The 19,679-nt window shown below is 37.1% G+C and overlaps 1 protein-coding gene across 1 annotated transcript; it reads left to right on the forward strand.

Annotated features, from left to right (window-relative positions):
* Positions 1-339: 339 nt before the first annotated feature.
* Positions 340-17,215, forward strand: LOC149000488 (proteasome subunit alpha type-2-like). Its single transcript, XM_089139481.1, has 11 exons — positions 340-492; positions 610-686; positions 3,313-3,377; positions 4,779-4,825; positions 6,538-6,613; positions 8,136-8,203; positions 8,723-8,792; positions 12,126-12,211; positions 13,338-13,400; positions 16,079-16,144; positions 16,943-17,215. The coding sequence occupies exons 1-11, from the start codon at positions 452-454 to the stop codon at positions 16,989-16,991; spliced, it is 708 nt and encodes a 235-aa protein (XP_088995607.1). The 5' UTR covers positions 340-451; the 3' UTR covers positions 16,992-17,215.
* Positions 17,216-19,679: the final 2,464 nt, after the last annotated feature.

Here is a 19,679-nt window from a genome sequence, read left to right on the forward strand (position 1 = left end):
TAATTACAGAGTTACACCCTAAATATAAACATTTCAAACATTGAGTTAAGTATTTAAATATCACACAAAATTGCATTTGATAAGCATTGCAACCTAATTCAACACCTCCATTTGGTACATTAAACATTTCTATAAATAAAGATCCACACACTCATTTTCTCGGTCACAGGAAAAAAAGTTGTATTGGGATTTGGGTACCACTTTTTTTTTTTATTTTCTCGCCTTCCAAACACAGGGTGTTGGAAACTTGGAATCGCGAGCAGCTCCCTACACACACCAGCAGCGTAGAGAACTCTCTCCCCATTTGCGAAAAAAATAAACAACGTAAAAGTTGATCGTTTTTGTCGCGCAGGGGCTTCCGTTTTTTCCTTCTTTCTTCGCAAGTCTTCACACTTCAGACTTCACCCTTCACCCTCTCTCTCTCTCTCTCGCTCGCTCGCGTTCTCTAGTAATGGGAGATAGCCAGTATTCTTTTTCGCTTACTACTTTCAGGTATGCTTGATATTCCTTGAAGACTAACAATTGCTTTCATTTTGGTCTATTTGTGACGATCTCGTGGTTTGACCACGTTACTTTGTTTCTGTACTTCCATGTAATTATTTGAAACAGTCCGTCAGGGAAGCTCGTTCAGATCGAATATGCATTAATGGCCGTCGGTTCTGGGCAGACATCTCTAGGGATTAAAGGTATCCATGCTGTGTTTGAGTGTCTTCTGCGCTTCTGGCCTTTTTTTGTTTTGGATGAATATGCTTTTGGTTTCCGTATTGGCACATTTTGGGTTAGTAATTTTTTCTTGAACTGTTCAATTTCTTGTTCGTAAGCTGCATAGTTATGATATATAGATTAGATTTAGATAGCCCAACTGGGTGATCCTAGCAATTTACTAACTTTACTGCCTTGGGTAGGAAGAAATATGCGTAAGGCTGTTTTTTTGTGTGCTATTAGAAAGTTTTGGTCTCAGACATCTCAGTTATTCGTGGTACTAGTAAAATGTAGGCGTTTAGACATATAGGAACTCCAGCAAGCATAGGGAAGCATCGTCTTCCATCCATCCGAATGGACTGTTCTATTATGCTGAAAGGATAGCGTTTGTTTACAAGTTGTAATCTCTTGAGCATTATCAACATGGTATATCATATGGGGCCTGAGAAAATTACAAGTAGTTAAAATGGTTTTTTTTTTCCCGAAAATGATGAGGGGTAAGTGTAACTGCGGAAAGCCTGAAACGTGCTATTAGATTCGAAAGAGGAATACCATGGTTTGTGCAACTGCCAATTGCAAATGAATGTAGTTGTTCAATTGATATCATACCTAACAAGTTGTTTCACGAGTAATTGCATTCATAGTTCATATATCACAATCATTTTTAGGCCACTTACTTCCCCCGGTAATAAGATATGTGGAATTGTGAAATTGTAATTGGATAATTTTCAGTTTTCCGCCCTGTGGACTTAATATTTTAAGTTTTACCCCCTCAGACTTCCTCATCTTCTCTGTGGATCTTATTAAGCAGTTGTGGGATGTGCCAATAAACTATGTACTGTATCTCAGTCTTTGTTTTTAGTGCTTTCTCAGCTAAGTCATTACTTTCACCTGCATGTACAAGCAGGAGGAGAACTTTCCTCCCAAAAGTGTTGGAATGTTGGATTGGTTGGAGTTTAAATTTCCTTTGATTTTGTTGAAGGAATTAGGTCCTTATTTTCTTGTTGCTTAAAACCAAAAAGAATATTGACATTAAATGATGGTGAAGAACCTCATTTTGTTGGGATATGGCTATGGTGGTTCTTGGTTTTGTTGAAGAACCATAAGCATGTGGATCAGCCTCTCTATGGAAAAAATGGAAAGCTGGCTAGACATAATTGTAATCAACACAATTTCAAAAGGTCTCACCTGTTTCTGACAAAATGAATTTTTGACTACTTGCTGAGCTTTGTTTGTTTCACATGCTCTGTCGATCAGCAGCTGCTAAACATCCAACCATAACCATGGAAATCTTCTCCTTGTATCTTAAAGGAGCCTTCTATTTTTATTTCACTCACAATAGGATTAAGCTTATTCTTAAGTAGCTCTAGGAGTATTTGATATCTTAATTTCCAGTCATTCGGCGAGTACATGCTTCATTTCCCAAGGGAACCCCAACTATTACCATGTATCTGGCATAAATTATAAGACCATGCTCTTTCTTTGCTCTCATAGTTGAGAAACATATTGCATGCAGTCTCATCCACCTTAAAATAAGGATAACATTTAACCCTTTCTTTTAAATCATATCAGTAGTCAGGTACTTCTTCAGCAACCATCTATTCAAAGACAGCTGCTGTTGGGACAACCTGGATCTTTTATGTACATGCCCTCTCCCTTATGGATGATTCATTCGATGAAATTTCCGTTAGACACTGACAGGATATAGTCTTGTGGAACCAAACTTCCATCTTCTTGAGTCTTATACTGACCAATCAATATGAACATTTTACAACATCTGAAAGATGTTAGTACTATTCAATCTCATAATATAGGAGATTTCTTCTAAATGACAATTGAGCCATTCTGCTGGACAAGTCATTCTCCATAAATCTTTTCATAGGAAGCATGGAGTATGCTGTAGGAAACCTATAGCTTGACTTCCAGTCTCTAAGTATTCCTTAAAATTGAAAAGACGCATCACTTTCCATAAATGTTTTCTCTTCTCAATTTTTTTTGCAGAATCTGATTGTGTTCTTCCACCCAGCCTTCTTTGACCCACACTCCATTAGTAGTTCCTACTTTATTGAGGTACCCATTTCCTTTGGGGAAGGCATTGCTACTGAATCTCCATATTATGTTAGCAAGGGCATTAATATTTACAAATGAACATCCTTGAATATGTTCATATGTTGTATGATGAAGTAATTGTGCTCCAATCAGATTTGATATATATGGAGATATTGGTGACGGTATTGCTAATGGAACTGTGGAACATCCATCTTCCAAGGTTCCTCTTCATTCTACACATTGTTGCACACCTTTTTGTAGTTATAGATGGAAATCTGTTTGCTGATCCCACTTATTTTTGTTAAGGCTGAGTTTGTTGTAGATAGAAATCTATACATAACATTGGTCAGATGAGTTTCTCCTTGAGAATTGGATGAAAGTTGCTGATAGTCATCCAATTCTATGGTTTCAATGCATCAACTGTAGTTCTTTATTTGGTTGCCCTGCTTTCCTTTCTAATGCTGTTTCTTTATTTGTATCTGTCAATGAATGGTACAAGCAAGGATTTCCTTGTTATTTATCAAAGTAATCAGTATAATATACCTTTGATGGTTGTTGCAGCCTCCAATGGGGTTGTTATTGCGACAGAGAAGAAATTACCATCGATCTTGGTGGATGAAACATCTGTGAGTTATATTCTGATCCTACATATTCAAGTGTATAGATTCCTATATTTTCAAGTCCATATTTCATGATTTCAAGCATTGGAATCAGACTGGCTAGATTGGTCAATCTAGATTATGATCAATGGTACCTATATGAACTCAATCAGGGACCAGGCTGGATTGGCATATCATGGTGGAGTTCCAGGCTTTAAATTCGTGCTAGATTTACTATTCTTCTACTTTCCTCTCTTGCAGTTTTAATTTCAAAAAAGAAAAAAAATTCATACTTCTATAGATGTTTCTTTAATAGTGTTCATTATAGCACTGCCTTCTCCATTTAAGTTTTGTCTTCTAGGACGAGGCATTTGGCTTCTTTTTGTCCATGATTAGTTATAAGTTTCACCAGTGGCAGTTGAATTGTTGATTCTTATATTTACACTATTTTAAGCGTTTGCTCTGTTGCTTCTGTGCTCCGTTGCTCTTGCGTTAAGGAATCTATCAAGCACACCCAAAATTTGGTTAGTTTTTTAGTTATCATGCTACAAGATTTGTCCTTGTGAGTAATTGCACAGTCATAGTTGTTGAGGCGTCCACATGAATGAAGCCGTGAAAAAGCTTGGCTTCATTATTAATGGCCCTGCGGACTCCTATGCTTCCTCCATAATTGAGTATCTTGCCTTAAAAATGATAAAGATGTGAACTGAACTATTCAAATTTTAGTTGAGAACTTGAGAACGCAAAATGTTCTCTCCAGAGGGATAAATGACTGCTACTTATTAAAGTGGAATACACTGAGCGCACAGCCAGCCTCTAATGAGATTGAGTAATACAAGATATCTAGTGACTACATATCATGGAAAAAAGTCAGTGATGAAGAATTGGACCCCATTTGATACTCCTTGTGGCTTTTGTTTTATCTTCATAATACAGTCGTGGCCATCACAGAATTTGGTACCTTCCTGTTACTGCTGTTTAGTGTTAAGCACAGGAAAGCTGGAGCCTGAGAAAGGGAAGATCATAGTTTTTTTTTTTGGGGGGGCACTCATTTCCTTGTCCTCCAACCTTTGTATTTTATCATTCACATTTAAGATGATGTGCTGCATACATTAGTTGATCCCTCTTTGTTTGGCCTTTTGATTGACAATAAATTAGAACTTTCAGTGCAAACGTTGTCACAGAATCCTTTTTTTTAAGCAATTCATTGTTTTTGTATTTTCAAGACTTATATCATCCCAGTTGCCATGTCCTTGTTTACCTCCTTGTTAATCATTAAGCTTTCCAGTTTTTGCGTGAAAATGCCAACCTGAATCATCTTCTACTGTCTTCCCTTTCTCCATCTTTTCTCCTCCAAAGTGAATAAGAAGTATTATGGGGATGGAGTGCGAATACGGTGATTTAAAAATTTCATTTTCTTAACTGCAGGTTCAAAAGATTCAGCTTTTGACCCCAAATATAGGAGTTGTATACAGGTTGATTTCTACACTCATTTGTTACTAATTACTAACTAGGAAGGACAGATTGCTTTTATTGATGCTATAGGTCCAAAATTCGCATGTCTTGGCTAAGAAGAATAAATAATATTGAGTTCTTCATTCACTTTTGGATTGATTTGATCTAAAATTCTTAATTATGAATGTTAGCTTTGTTTTCCATGTTGGTTATGGGCATTACGCTTTTCCATAACTGAGTTTATGTATTTCCTCATTGTTAGTTAGCATATGGTAGTTTTATATATCCCATGAACCCATGATCAAAGTGATATACTTATTAAGTCTATTGCTGCATGCCATATCAGCATGCTACTTTTCTTCCTTAGGCACGTGGTATGATCCCAAGTAAATTAAAGTACTCAAAAAAAAAAAAAAAATGCCATATATCCTTGGATTTATTGAGCCATATTTATGTTGTCTGTTTTTCCCATGTTTTGTTTAGCAGGAAGGCACCTTCCCTTCTTGCTTCCTGTGACTGATAGAAGGATGTAATTAAGAATTCCATGGTTTAATTCTGTCCAATTCACCATTCAGAATAATTTTGGTCTAATTGATTCTTCCTTTATTTTCACATTAATTATTTCAAAGTAATGGCTGATCGATCCACTTTTAGTAGATATTAGTTGCTTCAGTGCTGGACAGGAGTGTCACAGGCTAATCTTCTGTGCCAGTTGTCCTTCCATGTTTAATCCTACCCATGTTCCTTACGACCAACCCAATCATTCATTGTATACTTCGGGTGACTCTGTGATCACCTCCATGCATCATGCATGTGTAGTCGTAATTAAGAAGGTGAATGTCAAAGCAATGTAATGGTATTATGGTATTTCTTTTATGATATCAAGAAAGATTTTTGGACTTCCAATTGCTTCCATAATTTGTGTAGTATTCTGGATCCATATGGTGGTCAGTTAATGTTATTCAAACGTTCCTGCTGTGTTGTCATCATTTTAGTTTGCCGGGGGAGGAGGGAGATGTTGTTTCAAGACTCCAGCCTTGCAAATCCTCAAAGGCAGGCTAGGTCTAGGAGACTGAAAGACAGAATCATCTAAACCTTAGGAAGCAACATTATGCCTGTTATTGGGAGAGTCTAAGAGAGAATCCTAATGAAGCCACTGAAGCTTGGAGCTGACATTAGATTAGATGGCTTTCCAAATTGCATCAGAAGAAGAGGATTTGAAGGTCCATCTTTGAATATTCTTTTTGTCCAGATGTGGGAGATGATGGCCCTAAACACTAGCTTACCGCACAAGTAAAAAATAGAGTTGCCTGAAAAAATCATCTCCAACCAAACGCACTCTGTGCAAAGGGTAAATGTCTCCTATGTTTTTGTTCTTTGAAGTGTGAAGTTGTCATTTTCCTCTTTCTCTTGTGGGTTATTTGCTGCATTTGCTTTTCTACTTATTCTTCTCTTCTGGCTTCTCTCAAACTTATAGGGATGCAACTTCACTACTGCACAGTGAGAGAAAGTGTTAACATTACAGTTCCTTGCTAGCGGATAATGATTTCAATGATGTTGATGTAACCTTGACATGCCTTCTTCCTTCTATGATGTTAAAAGAATTATATAATCACTTTTCCCTGTTTAAATATTACACATTTACTGCTGTTATCTTTGAACTTCCCAATCTATTGACCGTCCATATTTATATTTAAAGTTCACAATCCTTATTTTTCTCTGTTGATTGCAGTGGCATGGGCCCTGATTTTCGAGTTCTGGTCCGGAAAAGTCGGAAGCAGGCACAACAATATTACAGACTATACAAAGTACTTTTATCCCTTTCTTGCATGATTCAGATATTTCTTCAAAAAGTTATCTGTTGTTATTTTTTCCCCCTTTTCTCTAGATGTGGCTGTTGAGTGAGAGTTTGGGTCCATAGGTTGCTTTTTTGCGTCAACCTCTTTTGATGTAAATTCATGAAAAATGGTCATAGACGTGTCTTGAGAATTTATTGGAAGGGAAAAGTTCAAAAGGAATTTAGTATTCAAAGTGTTCTTTGATGTAAAAACGTGTGAAAGGCTTAAAATATATAAAGGAAACTATTTGGAATGTAAACCTTTCCTGTTGACAAGTTATATCAAATTCCAACTGCAAATTACAGTTACTTTAGACTAGTTCTCTGTGAAAACTTGATAATTGATCTTCTTATTGGGTATCTAGTTTTAACAAAACAAATTAAACAATATAAGTTTAGATGTGGTGCTCTTGTGATAAATTAAAAGTTACACTACATTGGCAAAAATATCATTTAATAGGGGATTTCAAATATTGGCTATCGATCAGGTGAACCATTTCATTACAGATCAGCTGGTACTAGTTTGATCCCTCGACTCTGATCATTGCAACCATGACCATTATTTTACCACAATTCATACTTTCCATGGGTGTGCCCATGGATATAGCAGCTCCAAATGATGCAGTTCCAGCTGTTTATGATTTTGTGTAGCCTCAATAAGCATTCTGCAGTCCTTACTGTACTGATTTATGAATAATTCTTTTATTCTATTTTATTGTTTCACTTATCTTTTTTTTTTTTTTTGAGGGGGGGGGGACTTTTTGTTTCAAATGTGAAAAATAAGAAATATTGCATGGATGCTTGGTGACAAGTAGATAAATCTTTTCATTTATCTTGAATTATGAAGTTGCCGAATATTAGGATGAATATTGTGCTTCTTCTTAAGCCAAGTATGCTAAGTTCTGGCTTCTAAATTTTATCTTATCTGCAGAAGTGAATGTTTTATCTAGTTGTGCTGTCAATAGAATTTTTTTCTTCTTCCTCAGCATACACTGAAAAATCCAAGCGAAGTTGTGGGGCTGTACAATGACTCATAAAATCATTTTGTTTTTTACTGCTATGCGTACTGTCAAACTAAACATTAATTTTCTTGGGGCTTAGCATGCAATTTGGGTCTCAGACTCTCAAAGCCAGAGTGCAGAAGTAAAGAGAGGAATTATTTATTTCAGCACTAAGCTTTAAGCCATGTAACTGATTCCATGGAATTAGGATTTGTCACAAGTTTAGCTTTGAATATAGCCAATTGGAGAAAAAGGACCCATGTGACTGATCCCATTTAATTAGGACAAAGATGAGCTGAGTTAATAGTCTGAAAGTTGGTATGTCAGGCCAATCCAGACCATTCCTTGCTACATGCTTCCATGTGGCAAAGCCATGCATGCCCATACATGGATAACTTGTGGTTGTGCAAGTATGTAAAATCTTTTCCAATTAGTACTCATTTGTTTTGGTTTGCTGTGATTCTGACTTCATATGCAACGTGGTCATTACAGGAACAGATTCCTGTTACACAACTTGTTAGAGAAACTGCAGCTGTTATGCAGGAGTTCACTCAATCTGGGTAGTCATTTTCCTTCTTCCACAGATTTATTTTGCTGCAACTATTTCTTGAAGAAAGGATGTTGGTTTCTTTCTTCTTCTGTTTTTTTTTTCCTGGGGTTTTGGGGGGGGGGGGGAGTGGGCTGTGCTTGGTCAATGAAAGCATAGTTTTCATCACCTTTTTCTGTGGAACTAGTGCCTGGCATTGAATTTGTATCCAGTCAACTGTTTTCTGAAAAGGCGAGTATAAAAGCAAAAGCTTTCATGGTTGAGGTGATTTGGTTACAATTTGGCTAGTTTTACAAAGTTAATTGGATGTTTTATAGAATTAATTTTTAATCCATAAGACTTGAAATATCTGAGGGCCTGAGGAACTTGAATGCTGAGGCTATAAGCAATGTCTTCACTTCGGAGAATTCAAAGTAGGGACGTGTTAGAAGTAGTTAGCTTGGAATTGCAGCTGATAGTTAAGTTGTGAGCTTTCACTCATGTAATTGGCTAATTGCTAGTGTCATTTCTTTTTTCCTGTGCCTGTTGGCAGTGGTGTAAGACCTTTTGGAGTTTCACTGCTTGTTGCTGGGTTTGATGCTGATGGTCCACAATTATATCAGGTATGTAAATTCTGATTTGCATCACTTATGCACAATCTTAATTATATTAAGCTAATCTCGAGTGCCATTATGTGGTACATGCTAATACTAAGTGCAATTTTTTTCTCATGTGTTAGCAATGTAATGTTTTAGATATGGATCCTAGAACTTGGATTTTTTCCCATTCCTCCACTTCCCTCTTCTATCTTGCATGCTAATTGCCGTATTTGTGAGATTTGGATCCCTCGTTTCAAATAATGCTTAGTGATACTTTGCATGTTGATGCTTATTATCTTCTACCTTGCTAATTGATTTGCAGAGCATGACATGCTGGCTATTCCTTTTCTCTCCCCATCCTCTTTGGTGTGAGTCAATTGGTTTGAGGCTGTAGGGTTTAATTAGTTTTTGTTTTTTTTTTACATGGTTAAAGCATTTTTTTATTTGCTTGACTTGTGTGGAAGTCATTTTGGAGATTTTTTTACAATTTTGTGGTATACAGTTCCTACAATGCTGGCTTCTATTGGTGTGACAGTCTGACAGACAGGCAGCCAGCAACTTAATATATCCAACCACCGCCTTTTGCATGGATCTTTTTTATGAGCGTATTTATTTTAAATACAATCTTATGCTAGGCTGTCCCATTGAAGCCATGTGCTACATCAACACTCGGATGCGTGGATGGCTGGATGCTGTGATTAATATGCTTGGGTGTATGGTGGACAAGTGCAAGTAATGAAGCTGGTTCACTAGTGTAAGATTTGATTAGTATCTTGGAGCATTGAAGGATTGGATCCTTAACAGGTCATAGGCCATATAGATGTTATGAGGAGGAGCATTGATATTGACTGCATTCAAGAGACTAGATGGATGTGTGGAAGAGCTAGGACTTTGGTGACTTTAGACTGTGGTATTAGGAGATCTAAATAATAAAAGTGGGGAGGGCATACTAGTGGGTATGATCTTAAGAATTAAGAATGATGCAGTGTACCTTAACTCCTTAAGAAAATTGAGGATAGTTTAATAACCCTTCAAGCTTGTGATGTAGAAGGGGTATGTCAATACATTTGGCATATATGAACCCAAGTAGACTGGATGAAAGCAGCAAGTTAACAATTTTTGGGAGATGTGGATGGATTAGTGCAAGGATTTAGTCAAAGAGAAACTACTATTAATTTTTGGGGACAGGGGTTAGTGTTATATGATGGTCATGTGGGGAGAGATAGTAGAGGCTTTGAAGATGTATATGGAGGCTCTAGCGTTGGAGAGAGGAATGAGGAGTTGATCTCCATTTTAATTGCTGTGGCTTGTGACATTATGATAATTTTTTAAGAAAAGAGGGAGGAGTACATAATTACTTACAGTAGTGGGCAGCATACTATCAACCAAATAGATTTCTTCCACTAAGGTGGGCTGACAGACTGATTTGTAAGGACTGTAAAGTTATGCCTTTGGAGGACCTAGCCGGCCAGCATAGATTGGTGGTCTTGGTTATGTGTCTTGTCATGCAGAATGGTAGCCTATTTGCCATGAGATAAGTTACTGGAGCTTAAAGGTGATTCCTTGAATTCGTTTACTGATAAAGTGGTCAGTTAAGAAAATTGGTATTTTGAGGGAGGCACTGATGCAGTGTGGAATAAAATAGCATTTTTTATTAAGAAGGTTGCTTAAGAGGTTCTAAGGAAATCAAAGGAAACCATCTTGTTACTAGAGAGACTTGGTGACGGGATGATGAAGTTCAAGCTGTTACTTAGACTAAGAAGGCTAGTTTTATGATACAATGAACTAAGGAGGCCGATGATCCAGTCATCAAGTTGGCAAGATCAGCATGAATTGGAGAGGGTCCTAGATCAAGGTGACACCAACAAGGCGTCGACTAACTATCCGAGGATCTAAAAAAGTATATATGTACCAAAAGTGAAGCTAATAGAGTTGTTGTGAAGGTAAGCACCAAAAGATATATAATGATTTTTATAACAAACTAGAAACAAAGGAACAGGAAGAAAGATAGCTAAGCAAGTAGAGAGTTCGACCATGCTAGATGTATTACGGCTGATAAGAATAGAGTACTATAATTTTATCTCAAGTTGGCCTATTATATGTCAATAATCAACCTACGGTTGATAGATATGGGTGTTGGGCCTTTGTTTCATAGGTTTGTGTGGTCATAGGCCTATTTTATGGGCTGAAAGTCTAGTGTCTAGGCCAAGTACGAAATTAGGTGAGTTAAAAAGTTTAGTTGGTCTAGTTATGTAAATTCTACCGACTTAAGTTATAACGGCAGAATGGTGGTGAATTTTGATGGGAGTGAGGTCCTGCAATATTATTATTTTAGGTATATAGACTCAATCATAAACACATGAATTGATATAGAAGCTGATGTCGTTAAGAGAATTAACATCGGATGTATGGAGAGAGGGTTGTCATTTGCTATGGAATGTTGGAAATGTAATACAGATAAACTAAACGTAGCTATGATGAGGATAATGAAATGGATTTGTGGAAACACTAGGAGAGATGCAGTGAGGGATGACCATATTAGTGCTAAGTTGGGATTAGCTCTAATACATTTTAAGGTTCATGAATGGGCATGGCCATGTTCAGGATCTTGGAATGCTCCAGTATAGAGTGATTTGAATCAGATGGTAGGAACCAAAAGTGCCAGGGGCAGGCTTAAAATGAAAACGTGCATAGCCTAGGCATTTTATCATGTATGACTTTGAATTGAGGTTGCTGGGGTGCAAAGATCTCTCTTGTAGACACCATGTAGTTGGAATACGGCTTTATGTTGTTGTTTCAGCATTTTATAAAAACTCTGGCCAGAGTTTAGATTTTTGGTTGGTTGTATTTTCTGGGATGTTTTTTTTTAGGATTAAAATTGACCAATTTTATTTGTTAAGCAACTGAAGTTGGTTTTTGAATTCATAGTGTGAGTTGCATTGGGCTGTGACTTGGTTACTGTTATGATTCGAGTTTGGAGGTCTCTTTTAGGGCTTTAAACAAGCTACTTTATACCAAAAACATATAATTACCTAGTGTTGCATGGCATAATAATTGCACATGTTTAAGTACTGGTGTCATTATGTTCTGAGATTTGATGCATTCTTTGCATGATCATAATTTTGGTATAAGCCACCAACTGCTTAGTGCTGTTGGTAATGGTTCTACTTTTCAAAGTAGGAGGTGAATGGCATGCATCTTGTTTGAGGCTTACAACTCCTTTAGACACCCTCTGCATTTGGCATATGGGCCTTTGACAAAAATAAGAAATATAAAAAAAAAAAAATCGTTACGTCTATCTCTGCTTGTATTACGCTAACCTGAACTTACAAGTCTGATGTTTTCATTTTCCTCTAGGTGGACCCATCCGGGTCATACTTTTCATGGAAAGCTTCTGCTATGGGGAAAAATGTCTCTAATGCCAAGTCATTTCTTGAGAAGAGGTAAATATGATGATATGCATAGTTTCATTTTATTCACCCAAATACCCTTGGATATATTTTCATGTCTTGGAGTATTGGGATTTGGAGTTTGCTTTGCTGTGTAAGAGACTGGACGTTGTAGGATTTGAAAGAAGGAAATCTCTTTAGCTTTCTGCTCTGGTATATTGTGGTTTGGCTGACATTATTACAATGCATGAACCAAGGAACAATGTGAAAATCTATTTAGCTTTCTGCTTTGGTATATTGAGGTTTCATTGACATTGTTATAGTGCACGAACTAAGGAACAAGGTGTGCCTTGCACAGTTGCACTATGCCCCCAAGACATTTTCCTTTGCAAACCTTTATGTAACTATGGCTCCTTTTTTTTTGGTTGAGTAGATTCATGATTCATTCACCATTTGATTTCCTATGGAAGTAGGGCATGAGGTGTGCCTGGTACTGATACATTCCCTTTGCACACCTTTATGTAGCTTTGGCTCCTTTTGACAAGTTTCTGGCTGAGTAAATTCATTCAACCATGCAGTTTCTCAGGACGTTGAGCAATAAAAGCTTACTCTATATTCATATTTGTCAGGATATGGAGCTAGGTTTGAATATTTTAGGTTGTTTGCTATTGGATGGGGGTTACTAATTGTTACTTTTTCTTATATTGTTCTATTAATAGAATCTGCTCAGGGCAAAATCTGAAGCAAGACATACGTGTATGTTTTTTGTGAAGAAGAAAGATATTGAACTAAGTTGTTCTCTTGCACTTTGTTGGTGGAGTGCATTAAGTTTTGTTGTTTCAGTAAAAGGAAAAAATTAAATTAAAATCGTAACGTCTTTTTTTGTTGTTGATTTTGCCTAGAAATTTCCTATATGCAGTTTTTACCTGGAAACAGATGGAGCACTAATAGAATTCCTAGCTTACGTTTTCCGGGTTTTCTAGTTGGGCAAATAGACTACCTGGATAAGGACAAGACAAACTACAAAGTTTTCTGCTGTGTTAATTGCATTTTAAATAATCCTGTTTTTTGTGATGTCTCACTCTCTATTCTGTTTTTTCTCCCTGTAACAAGAATGTTTTGCTTCAGGACTTGAGTTTCCTGTAATCAAAGTTGATTAAAATCATCCTTTCCGTTGCAGGTACACTGATGATATGGAGCTTGATGATGCAGTGCATACAGCAATTTTGACACTGAAAGAGGGGTATTAAACTCTTATTTTCCTCTTTTAAACATTTTAATCACTATTCAAAAGTGATAGCAAGATCAGACTTTCTTATGTGCTTTTATTGCTGAGTCAAAAGAAGTTCCTGCATTTAAACATGTCAAACAGTTGGGAATCAGGGTCTTCACTAATTCCACATGATAGACCTAGTTCAAGTTTATTGAAATGAATGGTTCAAGAGATCTCATTAGATTACATCTAATATTTTAAGAAAATATTCCTACCGCATTGCCCAAATTGCTACATTTGACCACATTACTCCTGTTTCACTACTCTGTTATCATGGATTTTTACTGAGGCAGGATGATGGGTAAATGCCGATAATGATTGGATAGCCAATCAGAGGGGTCCTTGAGTTGGGCTTATTACAGGCAATGGGTCATCTTATGAGATTTCTCCCTATTGCTTCCTTTACTCTTCCATATCCCTGTGGATGCTGCTGCATTCCAGTTGTAGTAGTGGTTTATCACAGTTAACTACAGTAGAGTAGCCTCTCTCGCTGTCTTGGTTTTCCACATGCAAATGCATAAGACTTACGATGAAGGGAATGAACTATTCCCCCCCCCCCTTGTTGATTGATTTAAAACAAGTGATGATTTCTTTTAACTCATGTAAAACTTGTGACTTGAACATGCCACCTTTCTTGTATTTGCATGTTTTAGTAGTGGCTTCTTTTGATCTGGGGTATTATTTTCCTTCGTTTGGTTGAGTAGATTTTCTTTGTTAATTTATAGTTCATCTCAGTTTCCAAGTCTCCTAGGATAACTATACTTGTCTGTTGCTTACCCCGAAAAAAAAAAAAAAATCTATGGTAGTCTGTTCCTGTGTTTTCCATTCTGTTGGACTCAGGTCCTGGTTCTTCGGTGCTGTAGTAGTTCACTTCTTATTTCAGCCCGTTACCTTGACTCTTGATGTAGACTATTTGCATTATGGTCTGGTTCCTGAGTAATCCGGTCTTTCTGGGCTGTCATAGATTCTAGGAAATTGATAGGTTATGTTTTATTTCAATTCATTGCCTTGACTCTTGACCTAAGAGATTCTTGTCGCATGGGGCATAACAAAATGTTGTATTTCTTAGAACCCTTGTCCTACTGCTACAGGTAAGTCCAGACAGGACTTTCTTGTTTTGTGATTCAGTAACTATTATTGTGCGATTGGTAAAGGTCTAGTTAGCGGAACAGTAAATATATAACTGTACATACCTGGGTGGGTGTAGTTATATTAGTTATGGGAGTCTTTTATCTTTATTTTTACGCGGCTAATTAGTTGCAGAAGCCATTAGTAGTAGGGAATGAGAACTTTAAGTGGGTAATTTGATAACTGAGTTGTTAGCAGTAGTCAACTCTATTTTAAGCTTATTTATAGTTGAATTCTCTAATGAAGTGCAAGTCTTTGAATCCAACTCTACTAATCTATTGGGTAAGAGGTCATGGTCACCTCTTCTAGAACAACCAATCATCCGTAATCTTTTTGTCCTAACCCACTAGCCTTACACCTCCTAGGTGTTACTCCTTATTCTCTTCCCCTTGAACTCATTCATGCCAAGATAGGGAAGCCTCTCTCTTTTGGTATCAAAGCTGGCAGTTATCTACTTATCTGCACTATGGAGCAAATTATCACGAGCTTTATGATATCCAAGCTAGCAAATTGGCTTTTGATGGATGGAAATCATAAATAAGATGCCGGCGTTGTCCGAGAAATTTGATTCCTTTGCCCAGATGAAGAACCCAAAGCAAGAGGAAGCAAGAAATGTAATTGTGCTGCTACATAATGGTACACTAGGAGCAGCTGAAGTACCAAATAGTTCAAATAATGTACTTCCTTCAAGGTGTTACCATTCCCTACAACTTCGGTCCTGGAGAATGGAACGTAATGTGCAAAACTGGGGCTAGTAATATAGTCGTAGGACTCTCTCACTTTCTCTCTTCATGTGGCTACTTACTTGTGAGCATGGGTTTTACTTGGTAGAGGAGGAGGAGATAAGTGGGTTAATGGGTAGTTTGATACCTGAATAGCGATTATCCCTATTAGAATCTTTTTTAGGGCCAAATTATTTGATGAAGTGTCAGACTTTGAATTAACTTGATTAATCTATTGAGTAAGAGAGCACAGTCTCCTCTATCGGACCAAGCATTCATCCTTCTGCTTATTCTCATTCCATTCCCTATTTTCTCTACCTTAAGTCAATTGCACGAGATAGGGAAGCCTCTCTCTTCCAGCATCCATCATCGTCACCCTTGACTGAGAGGAGCCAGCTGTTGGTGAGGGGTCAGAGAGTGTAATCTTCATCAGTCTCATTATTACAAATTACTCTAGCTTAATAGGCTTATCCGCATTCAAGTGGTCCAGAATGTGCAAATATTTCTCAGAACACCTTTACATTCCATTCCCCTTTTATGGTAGGTGGGTGTGGTTGGTATTTGGGTTGTCGTGATCAGGACAGCAATTACTATTTCTTTTCATAGGTTTCGATGTGTTACAGAATTTTAAGAAAAAAGTATAATAGTAATTGTATATGGATTATAACTGATCCGCAAGGAGCTGTTTCTTTTCTTGCATGTTGGCATGTTCATATTCTGTTGTTCTTACTTGGGTAAATTGGCTTAGAGCATTCCTTTGCTCTTTCTACTAATGATTTTTTGGGGGCAAATTTGTAGGTTTGAAGGGCAGATTTCAGCAAAGAACATCGAGATTGGAATTATTGGCACTGATGGAAATTTCAGGTACATTTCTTCTTTAATCTTAAACCAACCCCCCACCCCCAAAAAATAAAAAAAATCCCACAATGACGCTCAATATGTGGTTATTTGATGTAAATACAGAACCGAAGGGAGGGAACACAAGATCGATTAAATGCTCCTATGATACAGTAGTTTTTGTTTTTATTCCTAGTATGATATACTTTTAGACTTGTGATATTTCTAGGCATGATCTTCTGGGAGTCACCATGTGTTTCCTTGGCAAGTGAACACATTCTTTCTTTGGCATTTCATATACATAAGTGCATTTACCAATGTTATCAAAGTGGTAAGCTCCCTAGGCAAAAAACAATATCCCCTAGATGCATAGCCAGTATTCTGAGTATCAGTTTCAAGCCTAGTTTCCTGGTCAAAGCTTGTGAACATTCTTTTCCTGCAAGTTTTGATGATTGATTTCAAGGACTTTATTAGGTCCTTAACTTCTAGGACATTATTTTAGGCTCACATAAAATGGTAGAACCTTCTAAAATCACACCCAAAATAGTAGTTCGACATTGGACCCTTGGAGTGTATGGCACTAATATGGCCTATTTCACATGATCTTCATGATGAAAGTAAAACCATTAGGAATATACTTAGGAATGAATAGATTTCAAATTTTAAACCATATAAGAATTCAAGTATCATTCATGATTTGTCACCGAGAATCAAATGTAGCAGATGGAATTTAAGTTTTTTCCTCCCCCCTTGCAGTTCAGATCTAATGACTTTCTTGCTTAATTCTGACTTGAATTTCAACATTGTTGATTTTTTTTCCTCCAGAGTTTTGACTCCATCGGAAATCGATGATTACTTGGGTGAAGTGGAATAGCTGGTTTTTTCTTGCACCCTGAAACTGCTTCTGGTGGTCCTCACATGTTTTCCAACTTTGACCTAAACAGCAAGGAGCTAATTTTCTTGTGCTCTTAACTATGAGTTCTGTTTTTCAGTTGCGTTGGGAGGAAATTAGTGATATATAATATTATTGTACTTATATTTACCTTTAACAATTTCATATATTGAATGTTCACCTACTCTGACCAGTGCGTTTGGTGCTTGTAAAACAACTGAATGGACCTTAAAACCAATGAAAGGCAAATGGATGATTAGAGGAAAATATATTTTTTTTTTTTTTTTTTTGGGATAAAGAAAAGAAAATTCATTCATACGATCACACATATTTACAGTAGAGGCCATATGGGAATTTTATGTCAGAAATGGACCATCTATTTCTCTCCAGATGAAAGACACATGTTTATCATGTCAAAGGTTGAGGTAAGATTCAGAGAATAATTTTTTTTTAAATTTTAATTTAATCTGAACCTTTGGATGTGGCTGATGGTTGTGTGTCCATTCAGAGATAAATGGATGGTATAAAAATCTGCTGCTCGCTATCTTGATTTACGACATTACTAAGACTCTCACAACACAGATCATTGAATCTCAATGATCTCTTTTGCCTAGTGATGAGGCTCTGGAATCAAATGACTGCATACAAACAAACATTCTCTCTCATGGGTTTAATTTTAGTGTTGTGCAGAACTGTGTTGCCAACGTCGAGGTTGAGATTTCGATTTTGACCGTTTGTCTCGCTTTCAACTACATACAAGACAGATGATCAAGAGATAGAAATTTCGGTTGAAATTTTGATCTCGACCGTTGGCAGCAGGTGCTGCACATTTAATGTGCATCAAAGTCTGTTATGCAGCCATTGAACTGAAGTTGGAATCCACACACAGTGGCCTTCCTCCTAGCTTTTTTGAAGTGGCACTAAAACAACTAAAGTCGCCGTATTTTAAACTTTTCAGATTCATCTCAGATCTTTTCATCTCCACTTCCATTTCTTAGAAAGTTGAACTTTTGTGAAAATCTTAGTTTTTACACATAAACTTTCTACACTTCACTGCACAAAACACACCACGCAACACCTTGTCTCACCAAACACTAGTTGGAGATCTGCAGGAAAAGCATGTAGGTGGGCTTAATGTAATACCAGAAAATGGCTTGGTGAATCATGGAGTTCAGAAAACGAGGGAAATGTAGCATTATGAATACGAAGTGTGAAAAAGATGAAGAACTAAATGGCTTTGAAGAACAGATGGAAGCATATAGATTCTTCAACTGGTGCAAAGACTGAAGGAAAAGTTGATGTTAATGGCAACCTGTTACATAGAAATGAAGCTTCTTGTTCATCTAGTTTGACTGTTAATCCAACAGAAGGGCACAACTTACAAGCTGGAAAAAGCCTGGTGTTTATTTTGCCCTTGGAAAAGGAAGTAGAGGATGGTAATGTAATCTGTTTTATTGATATGCCTTGTGAATATTTATAGATTAGAGTAGGAACTCCACAAAGGAAATTCTAAAACAACTAAGAAACTCAAACAAAAACCAAATCTAAGACCAAATCATCCACTCCCCTAACAACCATTCTCTAATAACCGGAAAACATCTACTGTTGTGTACAACAGTACACATTTATGCCAAATAATTGGCTGAGAAAACAAAAAAATTACAAGACTATTTTGGACTTTTCAAATTTGAAGTCAATCTTTAATTCTCAGCTAGTCATTCGACATCGATGTGTACAGCAAATGATTTTTTTTTCCACGGAGAACAAATTTATAGCTTTGGGTTGCGACACCATCTCTAACACCAGCAATGGCTGTATATTCCAGAGTGGGTGTAGCATGTTAAACAAGAATGATGTGATCAATGATTCCTGCATGGCATTTTCACAACACCCAATGCTGTGCATGAACCATTGATCACATCATTCTTATTTAACTTGCTACACCCACTCTGGAATATCCAGCCATGCTGGTGTTAGAGATGGTATTGCAACCCAGAGCTAGGAATTTGTTCCATGTTAAAGACGATGATTAGAGAATGGTTGCCAAGGGATTTTGCTTGGGTTCAGCGCGAAGGCAATAAATGCACTAAACTATTCAGCGAGATTTTAGCCGTCAAATCTTGCATCTTGGTCTAGATTTCGAACTCGACTGTTTGCTTCTCAACTGCAGAGAGATCTCGATCCGGCTCGCCATGTCTCGCTGAATAGTTCAGCACATTTACCCAAGCATAATCAGTTGCTAGGGGGGTGAGCTCTAACAATTCTCCAGTGAATTTATTTTGTCAAAACTGACAAAATAAGAAATAGTGACTTTGTTTTCTATGTTATCTTCTTGGAGCTTCTCCTTTAGCTCCTTGATCTGACCGGATTCTTCAACAGTCTTGTTCTTCAAAGCCCTCCAGCTAGTGTAGAATGAAACCCTTTCTCCTCTGCAACCGAACCAGACAGAAAAGAGAACCATATATGATATATGTTAGCTCAGATCCAACCATGCACAAAACCAGAAACCCACCAAGGACCAGAGATGAAAAAAACAATTAACATCAATCAACACACTACTGTTTATGTTATACCCAGAAAGAAGAAACCTATGGAAGGATGAAATATCTGAAATCTAAAAGCTGTCATCAAAACACATCTAGCTAGAACTGCAATTGGGCTTAATGGCGG

The sequence above is a fragment of the Hakea prostrata genome, chromosome 11 (assembly GCF_041222555.1).
Source record: "Hakea prostrata isolate BN-2017 chromosome 11, UWA_Hpros_2, whole genome shotgun sequence".
NCBI lineage: Eukaryota > Viridiplantae > Streptophyta > Magnoliopsida > Proteales > Proteaceae > Hakea > Hakea prostrata.

Coding starts and splice junctions, on each gene's coding strand:
- LOC149000488 (XM_089139481.1), top strand. CDS start 452: ATGGGAGATAGCCAGTATTCTTTTTCGCTTACTACTTTCAG. Junction 493..609: donor TTTTCGCTTACTACTTTCAG/GTATGCTTGATA, acceptor TATTTGAAACAG/TCCGTCAGGGAAGCTCGTTC. Junction 13,401..16,078: donor ATTTTGACACTGAAAGAGGG/GTATTAAACTCT, acceptor GCAAATTTGTAG/GTTTGAAGGGCAGATTTCAG.